The 14148-nt window shown below is 49.1% G+C and overlaps 1 protein-coding gene across 1 annotated transcript in view; it reads left to right on the top strand.

The window, feature by feature from the left end:
* Nucleotides 1–533: 533 nt before the first annotated feature.
* Nucleotides 534–14148, top strand: part of LOC308149988 (tudor domain-containing protein 15-like) — a gene marked incomplete at both ends in the record, with an annotated part of 46643 nt that continues 33028 nt past the window's right edge. Inside the window, 5 exons of the mRNA XM_080522863.1 lie at nt 534–750; nt 931–1180; nt 1459–2171; nt 2703–2785; nt 2954–3219. Coding sequence (XP_080378989.1) covers nt 534–750; nt 931–1180; nt 1459–2171; nt 2703–2785; nt 2954–3219 — 1529 coding nt within the window. The remainder of the gene's footprint in view (nt 751–930; nt 1181–1458; nt 2172–2702; nt 2786–2953; nt 3220–14148) is intronic.

Raw genomic sequence — 14148 nt, forward strand, 5'->3', positions numbered from 1 at the left:
CTCCCCATCGCCCCTACTGGTCGAAGAGCGACAATGCTCCAGCCCTGGACTAATTATCTGTTGATTGTTGTCACCTGTGAGTGTTTGTCTGTGTATATAGGCGTGTCCCATTTCCTTGTTCCCTTGTCAGTCGATCACTTGTGTTACCCCGTTTGGAATGCTTCAGAATCCTGTGTATGTATTACCACTTCACGTATCCGTTACCCGGAACGTAATTTGAACTTTGACTTTGTTTGCTGGTTTGCAACCTTGTACCTCCTTTGGAGCCCCTTTGCTCAAACTTTAGTTTTCGTGCACTTTATTATTGACCGCAGTGCCTTAGTTATTATTACCTACGTGCTGAGCCCTACTGCTCCCCTTTTGTTGTTCCGTCTAAGAGTTTATGTTTGTACCTGCGAATCATACGTCTCAGTAAAGAGAATCTTTATTTTTATTATATCTCCGTCTCATTCTTTACTTACACCGCACCTGGATCCGACACTATTGTAGACATACAGAACCTATAGAGAAACCTAACAGATCGACTGACCACTATGGATCCAGCGGATGTGTTACACCTTCGCACCGTACTGGCCACCCAAGGTGCCATGCTGACCCAGCATGAACGTCTACTCAGGGAGATGAGTGAACATCTCAGCCAGCTGTCCCTCACCGTCCCGAGCCTGGTGGACCGCCAGGACAACGCGGAGCGGGTCGCCGCCGCAGCAGCCCTACCTCCACTACTGGTCCCTACACCTCCGCCTACACCTCGTGAGCCTCGCCTTCCACCTCCAGAGAGGTACGACGGACGTCCAGAGGGCTGCCGAGAGTTCATCACACAGTGCACCTTAGTCTTCAACCTACAGCCGACCTCCTTTCCCACCGAGCAGTCCCGGGTGGCCTATATCACCACTCTGCTAACGGGACGTGCCCTGTCCTGGGCGACGGCAGAGTGGGAGAGGGGGACGGCGATATGTGCCAGTTCCCAGCTCTTCATAGCAGAGCTGCGGAAAGTCTTCGATCACACCCGGGTACTCTCTACCTACGAGGCAGGCAGGAGACTCACCGCCTGTCGACAGGGTCATCGCACGGTGGCGGACTATTCCATGGAGTTCCGCACCCTGGCCAGAGAGACCGGGTGGGAGGAGCGCGCTGTGGTCGTCCTGTATGCTCAGCGGCTCTCGGAGGTCATGAAGGACGAGTTGTCCTTCCGAGAGCTGCCTGAGCAGCTGGACGACTTAGTCGACCTCTCTCGGCGGGTGGATAATAGACGGCGGGAGCGGGACCGCGAGAGAGGCTCGGCTAGGGGCGCGCCCTCCCACCTAACGCCGGGTGTGAAACCACCCAGTGGCTTCATGGAGGAGGAACCCACCTACGATGAGCCAATGCAGTTAGGAGCGGCACGCCTTTCTCAGACCGAGCGACAGCGGCGTCAGAGAGAGGGGCGCTGTCTGTATTGCGGGCGGGCTGGACACCTAGTCGCTACGTGCCCGGAGAAGCCGGGAAACGGGAGGGCTCGCTAATGTCGGGAGGGGCATTGGTGAGCCATGAGTCACCTTCCGCAATGGGCGATCACCGGACTTTTTTGGGGCTAACGTTAGAGGGGGGACGCCGCATACGACGGGTGTGGGCGTTGGTGGACTCGGGGGCGGCGGGGAACCTTATTGACACGGGCTTAGCCCACGAGTGGGGACTAGCTCTAAAGGACCTTCCCGTTCCATTACCGGTCCGCGCCCTGGACGGCCGGCCTCTGGGGACCGGCTTCATTACCCAGTGCACACCACCTATTCGTATCCAGGTGGAGCAAGAACAGTGGGAGCTCATCCAGTTTTTTATTATTGAGTCTCCCGACTGTCCTCTGGTCCTGGGGCACCCCTGGCTGGCGGTGCACAACCACACCATTAACTGGTCCACGGGGCGAATCACCAACCCTCCCAGAACCCCAACCCCATTCCCAGTCCCTTCCCACTCCCTAGCTACAGCCCCTAGACCCTTTTCCACGCTAGCGGCGGGGTCTACAGACATTCCAGTGACTCCGGCCGTAGTGGGCGTTCCCCAGGTCTATTGGGATCTGGGGGAGGTTTTTAGCAAGCAGCGGGCTAGGGAACTACCCCCCCACAGGACTTACGACTGTGCCATCGACCTCCTGCCCGGCACCACGCCCCCTCGGGGGAGATTGTTCTCCCTCTCCGGTCCTGAGACCCTGGCCATGAAGGAGTACATCGACGACGCACTCGCCGCGGGCCACATTCGCCCTTCCACCTCCCCGGCGGGTGCAGGGTTTTTCTTTGTGGCCAAGAAGGACGGGGGGCAGCGGCCGTGCATCGACTATAGGGGGTTAAACAACGTCACGGTGAAAAACAGATACCCCCTTCCGTTGATGACGACGGCCTTTGAGTCCTTGCAGGGGGCCCGGGTCTTCACTAAGCTGGACTTACGAAACGCGTACAACTTAGTGAGGATCCGGGAGGGGGACGAGTGGAAAACAGCCTTTAACACCCCCAGAGGACATTACGAGTACTTGGTAATGCCGTTCGGCCTTGCCAACGCGCCGGCGGTATTTCAAGCGCTTGTTAACGATGTCCTACGAGACTTCCTCGACCACTCGGTGTTCGTCTACCTCGACGACATCTTAATTTTTTCCAAGGACCTAGCCCAACACCGAATACATGTGCGGCAGGTGCTCGAACGCCTTCTCCATCACAAACTTTTTGTCAAAGTAGAAAAGTGCGAGTTCCATGTGGACACTGTCTCCTTTCTGGGCTTCGTGGTGGACAAGGGGAATTTACTCATGGATCCCGGAAAGGTCAGTGCGGTGTTGGACTGGCCCCGACCCTCCTCTCTCAAGCAATTACAACGCTTTTTGGGTTTCGCAAACTTTTATAGGCGGTTCATTCGCGGGTTTAGCGCCTTAGCGGCCCCGTTGACAGCCCTCACCCAGACTAGCCTACGCTCCTTTTTTTGGTCCCCGGAGGCGGACACCGCTTTCACGGCATTAAAACAGCGCTTCACCTCAGCGCCCATCCTGGTGCACCCGGACCCGTCCCTACCCTTTGTTGTGGAGGTGGATGCCTCGGACATTGCGGTAGGGGCGGTTTTGTCACAGCGCTGCGCCAAGGACAATAAGACTCACCCCTGTGCCTTTTTTTCTCGCAGGCTGTCCGCGCCGGAGCGCAACTACGACGTGGGGAACCGCGAGTTGCTGGCCATCAAACTCGCGCTGGAGGAATGGAGGCACTGGTTGGAGGGGGCCGCGCACCCTTTTATAGTTTGGACGGACCACAAGAACCTGGCCTATATCCAGGGGGCCAAACGCCTCAACTCCCGACAGGCCAGGTGGGCGTTATTCTTCACCAGGTTCCAGTTCACGATCTCCTATCGACCGGGCTCTAAGAACACCAAGCCCGATGCACTGTCGAGGCAGTTCGATCCTGTGGACCTGGTGGAGAGTACGGATTCGATCGTCCCCACTGGCCTGGTCGTCGCCCCCGTGTCCTGGGGAATCGACAGGGTAGTGAGGACAGCGCTGAGGCGGGAGCCTGACCCGGGCGGGGGTCCGCCGGGGAGGCTTTACGTTCCGAGGACTGCGCGCGCACGACTGCTGCAGTGGGCGCACGCCTCCTCCCTCACCAGTCACCCAGGGGCCACCAGGACATTGGACTTCATACGAAGGAGGTTCTGGTGGCCCACAGCGGTGGGGGACACGCGTGCGTTTGTGGCAGCCTGTGCCCTATGCGCGCGCAGTAAAGCCTCCCGGCAACGGCCGCCGGGACTCCTACACCCCCTGTCCATCCCCAAACGTCCCTGGTCGCACATAGCCCTAGATTTTATATCGGGTCTACCCCCATCTGATGGCTTCACTGCCATACTCGTGGTGGTAGACCGATTCTCTAAGGCGGCGCACTTCACCCCCCTCCCCAAACTCCCCACGGCCCAAGAGACGGCGGAGCTAGTAGTCCAGCATGTCTTCCGGGTGCACGGACTACCCCTGGACATGGTATCCGACCGGGGTCCTCAATTCGCCTCCAGGTTCTGGAAGGCATTCGCCACCAGCCTTGGCGCCTCCGTCAGCCTCTCCTCCGGGTTCCACCCCCAATCCAATGGGCAGACGGAGCGCGTCAACCAGGACCTGGAGGGGGTCTTGAGGTGCTACGTCTCCAGCAATCCGGCGACATGGAACCGGTGGCTGGCGTGGGCTGAATACGCCCACAACACCCTCCTCTGCTCCTCCACTGGCCTCTCCCCTTTCCAATGCCAGTACGGGTATCAGCCCCCCCTTTTCCCTGAGCAGGAGGAGGAGGCAGCGGTACCATCGGTCCAAGCCCATGTCAGCCGCTGTCGCCGTACCTGGAGGCGGGTAAAGGCGGCGCTTGTGCGGGCTTCGGACAGGTCCCAACGCCAGGCCAACCGCAGGCGCCGTCGGGCCCCGGTCTTCCGTCCTGGTCAGAGGGTCTGGCTGTCTACCCGGGATCTCCCCCTCCGGGTGGAGTCACGCAAGTTGGCTCCTCGCTTCGTGGGGCTGTTTAAGGTGGTGCGGCGGGTCAATGCCGTGGCCTACAGACTGCTACTCCCACCCTCCATGCGAGTTCACCCCACCTTCCATGTTTCACTCCTCAAGCCCGTTGTTTTCTCCCCCATGGCCCCTCCACCCCGCCCCGCCCCCCTGCCCCGTCTCATTGATGGACAACCTGCCTACACGGTTAACAGGATTATTGACTGCCGGAAGGTGGGGAGGGGTCTCCAATTTCTGGTGGACTGGGAGGGTTATGGGCCTGAGGAGCGTACCTGGGTGCCTCGGCGGGATATTCTAGATCCGAGCCTCATCACGGACTTTCGCCGGCTCCATCCCGAGGCACCCGGGTGAACTTCTGGTGCCGTTCGTCAGGGGGGGGCACTGTTACAAGGGGGGTCAGCGAAGAGGACTCCCCATCGCCCCTACTGGTCGAAGAGCGACAATGCTCCAGCCCTGGACTAATTATCTGTTGATTGTTGTCACCTGTGAGTGTTTGTCTGTGTATATAGGTGTGTCCCATTTCCTTGTTCCCTTGTCAGTCGATCACTTGTGTTACCCCGTTTGGAATGCTTCAGAATCCTGTGTATGTATTACCACTTCACGTATCCGTTACCCGGAACGTAATTTGAACTTTGACTTTGTTTGCTGGTTTGCAACCTTGTACCTCCTTTGGAGCCCCTTTGCTCAAACTTTAGTTTTCGTGCACTTTATTATTGACCGCAGTGCCTTAGTTATTATAACCTACGTGCTGAGCCCTACTGCACCCCTTTTGTTGTTCCGTCTAAGAGTTTATGTTTGTACCTGCGAATCATACGTCTCAGTAAAGAGAATCTTTATTTTTATTATATCTCCGTCTCATTCTTTACTTACACCGCACCTGGATCCGACACTATTGTAGACATACAGAACCTATAGAGAAACCTAACAATCTGCTGCACATGACACAAATCACACTCCAGCAAGGAAAGCAGATGTATGTAGCCAAAGATGTCTGTGACGGTGCCAGAGACTCAAAATAACAGCGACATGTCCCAACCAAGCACCAGCATCAACCAGGTTGATAGCCAGGAAGATCAGCCAACCCTTCTCCATCCCTGGCCGTACCTGGAAGAATTTTTTGAACTGGTTGGATGCAAAAACAACTCCTTTCGAATGCGCTGCAAGCTCTGCGCACCCAAGTACCACAAGCTAATGGCCTTCAAAAACTCACCGTCTAATTTGAAAAAGCATATTGAGGTAAGCTGAAAGTTTGTTATTATCAGTCGACATTTTGTAGTAACCTAGTAACGTACTAATGGTAAATTTGCAATGTTTGCTATGGCTAAGAACATGCCATGGTTTGCTTGCTAGCAGTAGGCTATGATTCAATGTTTCATTTGTAATCCTTCATTTTTTTAAAAATGATTTATAGTTTTTATTATTTTCAATAAACAAACAATGAACAGACATACATCACAAGTAACAGTTGACGTTGGACAATGATGGTGCTCAAAGATTTGTCCAGGGCGTCTGGTCTGGTGGACGTCTGGCGGCTACAAAACCCGTCTTCAAGGGATTATACATTCTTCTCTTCCCCCCACCGTTCTTTCTCTAGGATAGACTTCTTTCTGGTTTCTCAGTCATTGTTGTCCGCTGTAGCATCGAGTGACATCGGCAATATAATCTTGTCGGATCATAGTCCAATATTTCTCCATATACTGTCCGTTAATAGGCAGAATAGGTCGACTAGATGGAGACTAAATTCTAGTCTTTTACTGGATGAGACTTTTAAGGAATCACTTAGATCACAAATCGAGCTCTATATAGAAACAAATGTACCAACAGCCCCATCTGCAGGGATAGCCTGGGAAGCCTTGAAAGCTGTTTCGAGAGGTCATATAATTCAACATTCTTCGTTTAAAAAGAAGGAACACTATGCTAAACTACAGGAACTAGAGAAACAGATCAAAGTCGCAGAGTCAGAGTTTTAAAAAAATACATCATCTGTCAATCTTACCAGGTTGACTAAACTAAAATTTGAATTTAATTCAATTATGACCAAAAAGGCTGAATTCTGTCTCTTTCGGGCTAGACAAAAATATTTTGAGGAGGGAGATAAGGCCGGTAGACTACTCGCCAGATATATTAAACAAAGAGAAGCACGGAGCACTATTCCAGCCATTAGGGGGAGTGATGGGCATCTTCTTTATGACCCCAAAGAAATAAATGGTGCATTCCGAGACTTCTATGTAAACCTATACACCTCTGAGTCAAAGGTGAACAAAACAGACATCACTTCTTTTTTATCAACTCTCAATCTTCCGTCGTTATCTGAGGACCAGCTCGAGAGTCTTGACTCACATATTACTATTGAGGAGATAGTTGACGTTATTAAGCACCTACCTTCAAGTAAAGCGCCAGGTGTAGATGGCTTCACGGCCGAGTTCTACAAGGCCTACTCCAAAGAACTTGCTCCATTACTACTAAACACCTATAATGAAGCCCTGGAAAAGGGAAAACTTCCTCCTACTCTATCGGAGGCCATTATTACCCTTATTTTGAAGGAAGGGAAGGACCCTCTAGATCAGTGGTCACCAACCTTTTTAAGCCCAAGATCCCTGACCTCAGCCTTGGTGAAGGCAAGATCTACCTATTGAAGCGTTGAGAGAAAAAGACAGACAAGATTGAACTTCAAACTTAATGCCTTTTATTTGCCTGTATTTTAATTACATGCAATGCTTTGGTCCAACATTAAAATTGATGCAACAAAAAAAAAAAGACTGTATCAAGCATATCAGGCAGCTGTCTTGCTTTAAGAATTGTACATAACTGAAACGTTAACAAATTGACATTCTTGACTGTAACAGGTTCGGGCACAGAGGGAGACAGACAATATGATTCTGCGGTTTAAGGAACGGGTTTTATTTGTGCAGCTGGTTTGGAGTCCGGTTTGGCTGAGCCTCGCTCAGGGGAGAACGTCTTGCCCGACCCTTCCGGTCGCGGCTCTCCTGCAGCGCTCTCCGACGTCTCTCTACAACCGACTCTCCGCTGCTTCTCCTCGATTCCTCCGTTCTCCGCTCACTGCGTCCTACCGAGGGAGAACAAAGCAACACATTAAGAGGGCACGTTGATGAGGACCCAATTGGCATCCCTTCACCAACCGTCCTGTAGCTCCCTCTGCAGGTCGGAACGCGCCATGTTCCCCACATTGACATTTTGACACTTGACTGACTTAATTATTATTCTTACTTATTAACATTGACAAACATATTTACAATTAGCATTTTATAAAGTAGAACTGTAATGTGTACTTTCTCAGTCAATGCTAAGTGCAGTCATCTTATGCAGCATCACTTTTCACATCAAAACAAAAGTAAAACTAATGTGTACTTTCTCATATTAACATTGACAAACATATTTACAATTATAGCATTTTATAAAGTAGAACTGTAATGTGTACTTGTGTCTCAGTCAGTGCTAAGTGCAGTCATCTTATGCAGCATTACTTTTCACATCGAAACAGTCATGTTACTCACTCAAGTCAGTGTGATGGTTGTGACTGGATACTGTCTACAAGTGCTTTGAAGTTTGGCTCATAGCTACTGACTGCCAGTCTGAGACAGTCTGTGAGGTGTCTGTCAGTAAGGCGGCTCCTGTACTTCGATTTGATTATTTTCATCTGTGAAAATGACATTTCACAGAGATATGTGGATCCAAAGTAGGCACTCACTCTTAGTGCACATGCAGTGAGAAGAGGAAACTTCTCTCTGCTGACAAGTCCCCAAAAGTCACTGTCCCTTGACCTGGCTTTCAGCTCTATGTCATTTTGTAAATCCACCATCTCCATGTCAACTCCACTTGGCAAAGTAAATACTTGCTGGAATTTGGCTGCTACCTGCTCTATATCAATGGGCACAAATGGGTTTGAGACAAATGCAGCAATATCTCCCATGACATCTAACTCGCCAAAACGCCGATTGAACTCTGTTGCCAGTTTGTCCAGGGGAGCACAGTACTGCTCAGGGTGAAAAGCATCATTGTCTTCCAAGGCCTGTGCCATTTTCTCCAGGTTGGGAAAGTGTGTCAGCCTCCCATTCTTTAGGTGTGTGGTCCAAACACCGAGCTTGGCCTTGAACCCATTTACTGCGCTTATCATGTGGGGGAGGTGTCGGTCTTTTCCCTGCAGCTCGTAGTTGAGTGCGTTCAGTTTTGCGGTTATGTCTGTCAGGAACCCCAGGTCCAGTAGCCACGCATCGTCTGACAGTTCCTTGTGCTCCTCGTTCCTTGTAAGTAAGTAAGTAAGTAAAGCTTTATTTATATAGCACCTTTCATACAAGAAATGCAGCTCAAAGTGCTTTACAACAGGAATAAGAACATTACGTGAATACAAACATATATAAAAACATATACATGCATAGAATGAATATAAAAGCAGGGGAAAACAGTAAAAAGAAAACGTAAAGATCTGACTTTCCACACCAATTTAAGTCCTTTGCCTATGAAAATATTTACTACCACTTGCCTTGTCGACAGGAACGTCTTGATCTCGGGCAGCAAGTCGACAAATCGCTGCAGCACTTTGCCGCGACTCAACCACCGCACATCAGCATGGAGAAGCAGGTCTCCGTAAGCAGCGTCGAGCTCGTCCAATAACGCTTTGAATAAGCGGTGCTGAAGCGCTTTCGCTCGAATCGAGTTGACTAGTTTCACCACCAGTGTCATTACATGGGAAAAGTCCAACACCTTACCAGCCAAGGCCTGCTGATGGATCACACAGTGATAATTGACGAAGGAGGGAAAATCAGGGTCATTACGACACAGTCCAATAAATCCATTGCGCGCACCGAGCATTGCTGGGGCCCCGTCAGTAGTAATCGCCACTAGTTTCTGAATGGGTATGTCATTTTCACCAACATATTTTTTGAACTCATTGTAAATATCCACACCCCTTGTTTTCTCCTTTAAGTGCAAAAGAGTGAGGAAATCCTCCTTTGTTGTAGAATCCTGGAAAACCATTTTGACAAATGCAACAAGCTGAGCTGTGTCCATTACATCCACGGATTCATCGAACTGTAATGAGAAATATTCACAGTGTGCCAAATCCGTTAACACTTGTCTGTCCACGTCCTCTGACAGTGACTCGACCCTCCTTGTCACTGTTGCAGGGCCCAGAGGTACACCACGTAGTGCGGTTTTGATTTCTTCTTTGTTTTTGAAGTCACTGAAAACAGTCTCCGCGGTAATGGCTATTGCTTCCTTGACAAATTCTCCATCTGTAAAGGGCTTCTTGTGTTTAGCCAAAAGGTAACTTATCCGAAACGACGCTTCACTAGCAGCCTTATTTTGATTAGCAGGTTTGGTGAAAAGGGATTGCTGGACCTTCAACCCTGATTTCAGCTCGTTAACTTTCCTTGCACGGATAGTGCTCTTTGGCGGGTAGCTGTCTTTGAATTTCTGGTGGTTGGTGTTGTGGTGCCGCTCCAGATTTCCTCTTTTAGCCAGTGCTTGTGGTTGGTTGCACAGCATACATACACACTTGTCTTTCACCACGGTAAAGAGAAATTCTTCTTCCCATTCTGGATTGAAATTATATATTTTGGGTTTCTTCCGTGGAGCTTCCGCCATGCTAGCTATTTCACCAACTGTGTCGATTGTTTTTTGCGAGTCAGTCACGCGTAGTCACGTTTTTTTGCGAGTCACGTGGCAGTACTATTCTCTTATCTGATTGGTCACTTTCATGCAGCATTTGCGACGAGAGAGAGAGAGAGAGAGAGAGAGAGAGAGAGAGAGAGAGAGAGAGAGAGAGAGAGAGAGAGAGAGAGAGAGAGAGAGAGAGAGAGAGAGAGAGAGAGAGAGAGAGAGAGAGAGAGAGAGAGAGAGAGAGAGAGAGAGAGAGAGAGAGAGAGAGAGAGAGAGAGCGGGACGCGGAAATCCGACGGAAATCCGCGTCTGATTTTTTGGGACAGGGAAAGTCAGTCAAAGATCTACAGGGAAAGTCTGAAAGATCGACCAGTCGATCGCGATCGACGGGTTGGTGACCACTACTCTAGATTGTAAGAATTTTAGACCTATCAGTTTAACCTCCTGCGATAGTAAGATATTATCAAAAATTCTGGCTAACCGCCTTGACAAGGTGATAAACTCTCTGATTCACCCCGACCAGGTTGGTTTTATACGCTCCCGTTCCTCTGCAGACAATGTTAGGAGATTTGTTGATATTATGTGGGCCACTCGGGACAATGCCTCTCCCATGGCCGCCATCTCGTTGGACGCTGAGAAGGCGTTCGACAGGGTGGAGTGGCAATACTTGCTCTCCGCCCTGGAATGCTTTGGTTTCAGCAAGAAGTTTATAGAGTGGATTAATCTTATATATACTAACCCTACGGCATCAGTGCTTACCAATGGCATTATGTCATCTCCCTTTGAGCTGGGTAGGGGTACGAGACAGGGGGACCCCCTCTCCCCCCTGCTCTTCGCTGTTGCTCTCGAACCGTTAGCAATGGCTATCCGGAGAGAACCCACGTTTCCAGGTATTCAAATCGGTGATAGATGTCATAAACTGATGCTATATGCGGATGACATTCTTTTATTTGTCTCAGATCCAGAACGCTCTCTTTCCTCCCTATTTAGAATCATTGACAAGTTTTCATCTATTTCAGGTTATAAAGTGAACTGGACAAAGTCGGAGGCTCTTCCTCTCTAGCCATATTGTCCCAAATCCCTCTTTCAAGCAGGCACCTTTTCTTGGCCTAAGAAAGGCATTAGATATCTTGGCCTAACATTCCCCCCCTTACTGGCTGACTTAGTTAAAATAAACTTTGTTCCCCTATTGGATAAACTGCGGGCAGATGTAGAGCGGTGGTCTCCACTATTTCTCTCCATGTGGGGCAAAGTAAATATAATTAAGATGACCTGTGTTCCTAAATTTAACTACCTGTTACAAGCTCTCCCAGTCCGAATCCCACTACACTATTTTAAACAATTTGATCAAATTTGTAATAAATTCTTATGGAACAACAAACGTCCTAGAATGAGCCTGCGGAAACTGCAGAGGCCTGTAGACCGAGGAGGTCTTGGTGTTCCTAACCTATTATATTACCATTATGCTTTCACTCTCAGGCACATGGCACACTGGACTCTGCCTCCAGAGAGAGCCCCCCCGTGGTTCCATATTGAAAGTACCATCTGCACCCCTCTGGCACTCAGGTGCTGTATTACGGCCAGACTAGCCCAAGAGAATCGATCGCACCCTATTTTGTCCCATATACAATGGGTTTGGAAGAGAGTCGCTTACATCTTTAAATTTGACCCCTATCTTCACCTGTCTGCTGGGATCTGGCTGAACCCTAAGCTGTGTATAGATAAATCGCCCTTCTTTTGGAAGCCCTGGTTTCAAAAAGGTATCGAAGTTCTAGGAGACCTATATCAGGATGGAACGCTAAAATCTTTTGAGGCTCTTAGATGGGAATTTGATTTACCATACAATCAATTTTGGAAGTATCTACAGCTAAGACACTTAATGGTGCAAACATTTGGCTCCCCCACAATTGCCCCACCTAGTGGTGATACACTTGAATGGTTTTTGAACATTTTTGGACTAGGTCATGAAGCCTCTGCTTACTACTCGAGGATCCTAGTGGCCTCAGACCCAAACATATGGTCCCTTAAACTAGCATGGGAAACAGATTTAAAGGTATCATTTACAGAGGCAGAATGGGGAAGAATTCTCAAGAATGGGAAAAAAATTTCAAGGGAACTCCGAACGAGATTGATCCAATTCAAGATTATTAATAGAATCTACTGGACACCATCCAGGCTACATAGAGTGGGTCTGGTTGACAGCTCGGAGTGCTGGAGGTGTAGTGACAGGAATGGTACTCTAGTGCATATGCTTTGGGGATGTCCAAAAACCCAGGAGTTTTGGCTAGCCATACATGGTTTTCTGGAAAAAATTGTTGGCCTTGACATTCCGTTCACCCCCAGTCTTTTTATTTCGGGTGACCCCAAAGCATTAAGTGAGGTGACTCCACCACTCGCCAATTGGATCCAGACTGCGTTAATGCTAGGACGGAAACTATTGGTTAAAGAGTGGAGGGCCTCATCAGCACCAGCACCGTCTCTGTGGCACATTTCTCTTGGGCAGCTGGCAGCCTTAGAACAATTATCATATAGGCTGCTAGAGAAGGTGGAGGATTACCGCTTGAAATGGGGGCAGTATGACTCATATATTGAGAAATAATGGCAATTCCAGCTCATGTAAATAGCAATATTTTTAAATTTACTTTCATTTATGTATAAATAGCAATATCCCAAATGTAAAACGTGAAAGTAAACTGCTATAAGTAGGATTGTTATGCTGTAGATTTATATTGCTGTACATCACCTTCATGTTTTGTTGTGTCTATTATTTGTCTTTTTAATTTATTTGTAATCCTTCATGTGTTGAGGTCGGAGTTTTACCGTGTTTGTTGCTGTAAAGAGTTAATTATGTTCCCACGGGAGAAGAAATGTGCGCGGTGTGTGCCATTAACAATAATGTTACTTTTCAGTCATGCCAGCAGCTGCTTGTGGTCCTAAAACAGATTTAAGTGGCAATATTCTGGTCTGCTCAACATAATTGCATAGACCAGTGAAACTGCTCCCTAACTTGTAGTCTGACCTCCATTCATGAACTTCCAGCGTGACATTTAATACAGCGGAAGTCCTAGATAGTCTCAGCTTGTGGTTTGAGAGAAATAATATGAATCTCAATCTGTGCCTGTGCATTCATTTTCTCCACAGAAGAAACACCCCACTCGTCTAGAGAGGTACACGCAACTTTCTTCAACAGCCCTCAAAAGGAAGTCATCCACTGAAGGTTCTTTGACCCCACCCTCCAAACAAACCAAGCTGTGGGAGGCTCGAAGAGTGTCCCAGGCAAGTGTGGATGAAGTAGTCCTCAAATTCATTGTCCAAGGCTTGCACCCACCACACATTGTTCAGCAACAGGGCTTCATTGAGCTTGTGCAACATCTTCAGCCAAATACAAATGTCATGACGCGTAATACTGTTGTTAACAAAGTCACAAAGGCCTCTGTTGAAATGAAAAGAAAACTGAAAGCTGCCCTTAGTGAAATTTAGTTCATAGCAACAACAGACTGCTGGACGGCACACCGTCGCGGTTTCATTGGTGTCACTGGGCACTGGTTTAACCCCCAGACCATGCAGAGATCCTGTGCTGCCCTGGCATGCAAGCAACTTAAAGGGTCACATACCTTTTCTGCCCTGGCTGGTGCCCTAAATGATATTCACACAGAATTCAATGTCAGAGAGAAGATCGTTCGCACTACAACTGACAACGGATCAAACTTCCTGAAAGCCTTCAGAGTTTATGGGCAGACTGACGAGAACAACAATGCTGAACCTGTAGGAGAGGGTGATGGAGAAGAGGATGATGGTGGCCAAAATGATGATAACGATGAAGAAGAGGAAAGCCTTGAGGGTGTTGAATTTGTTGATGCCGGAGCCCTGTTGGAAGAAGATGACTACTTAGAATACCAGCTACCCAAGCACCATCGCTGCGCCTGCCACCTCCTCAATTTAGTGTCCACAGTTGATGCTTCAAAAGCAGCGTGTCACGGTCCACATTTGCCAAATGCTCTAGCCTGTGGAATAAAATTCAAGATCAACCACCGCAT

Source organism: Nansenia antarctica (genome assembly GCF_963989245.1).
Source record: "Nansenia antarctica genome assembly, chromosome: 2".
Classification (NCBI taxonomy): Eukaryota; Metazoa; Chordata; class Actinopteri; order Argentiniformes; family Microstomatidae; genus Nansenia; species Nansenia antarctica.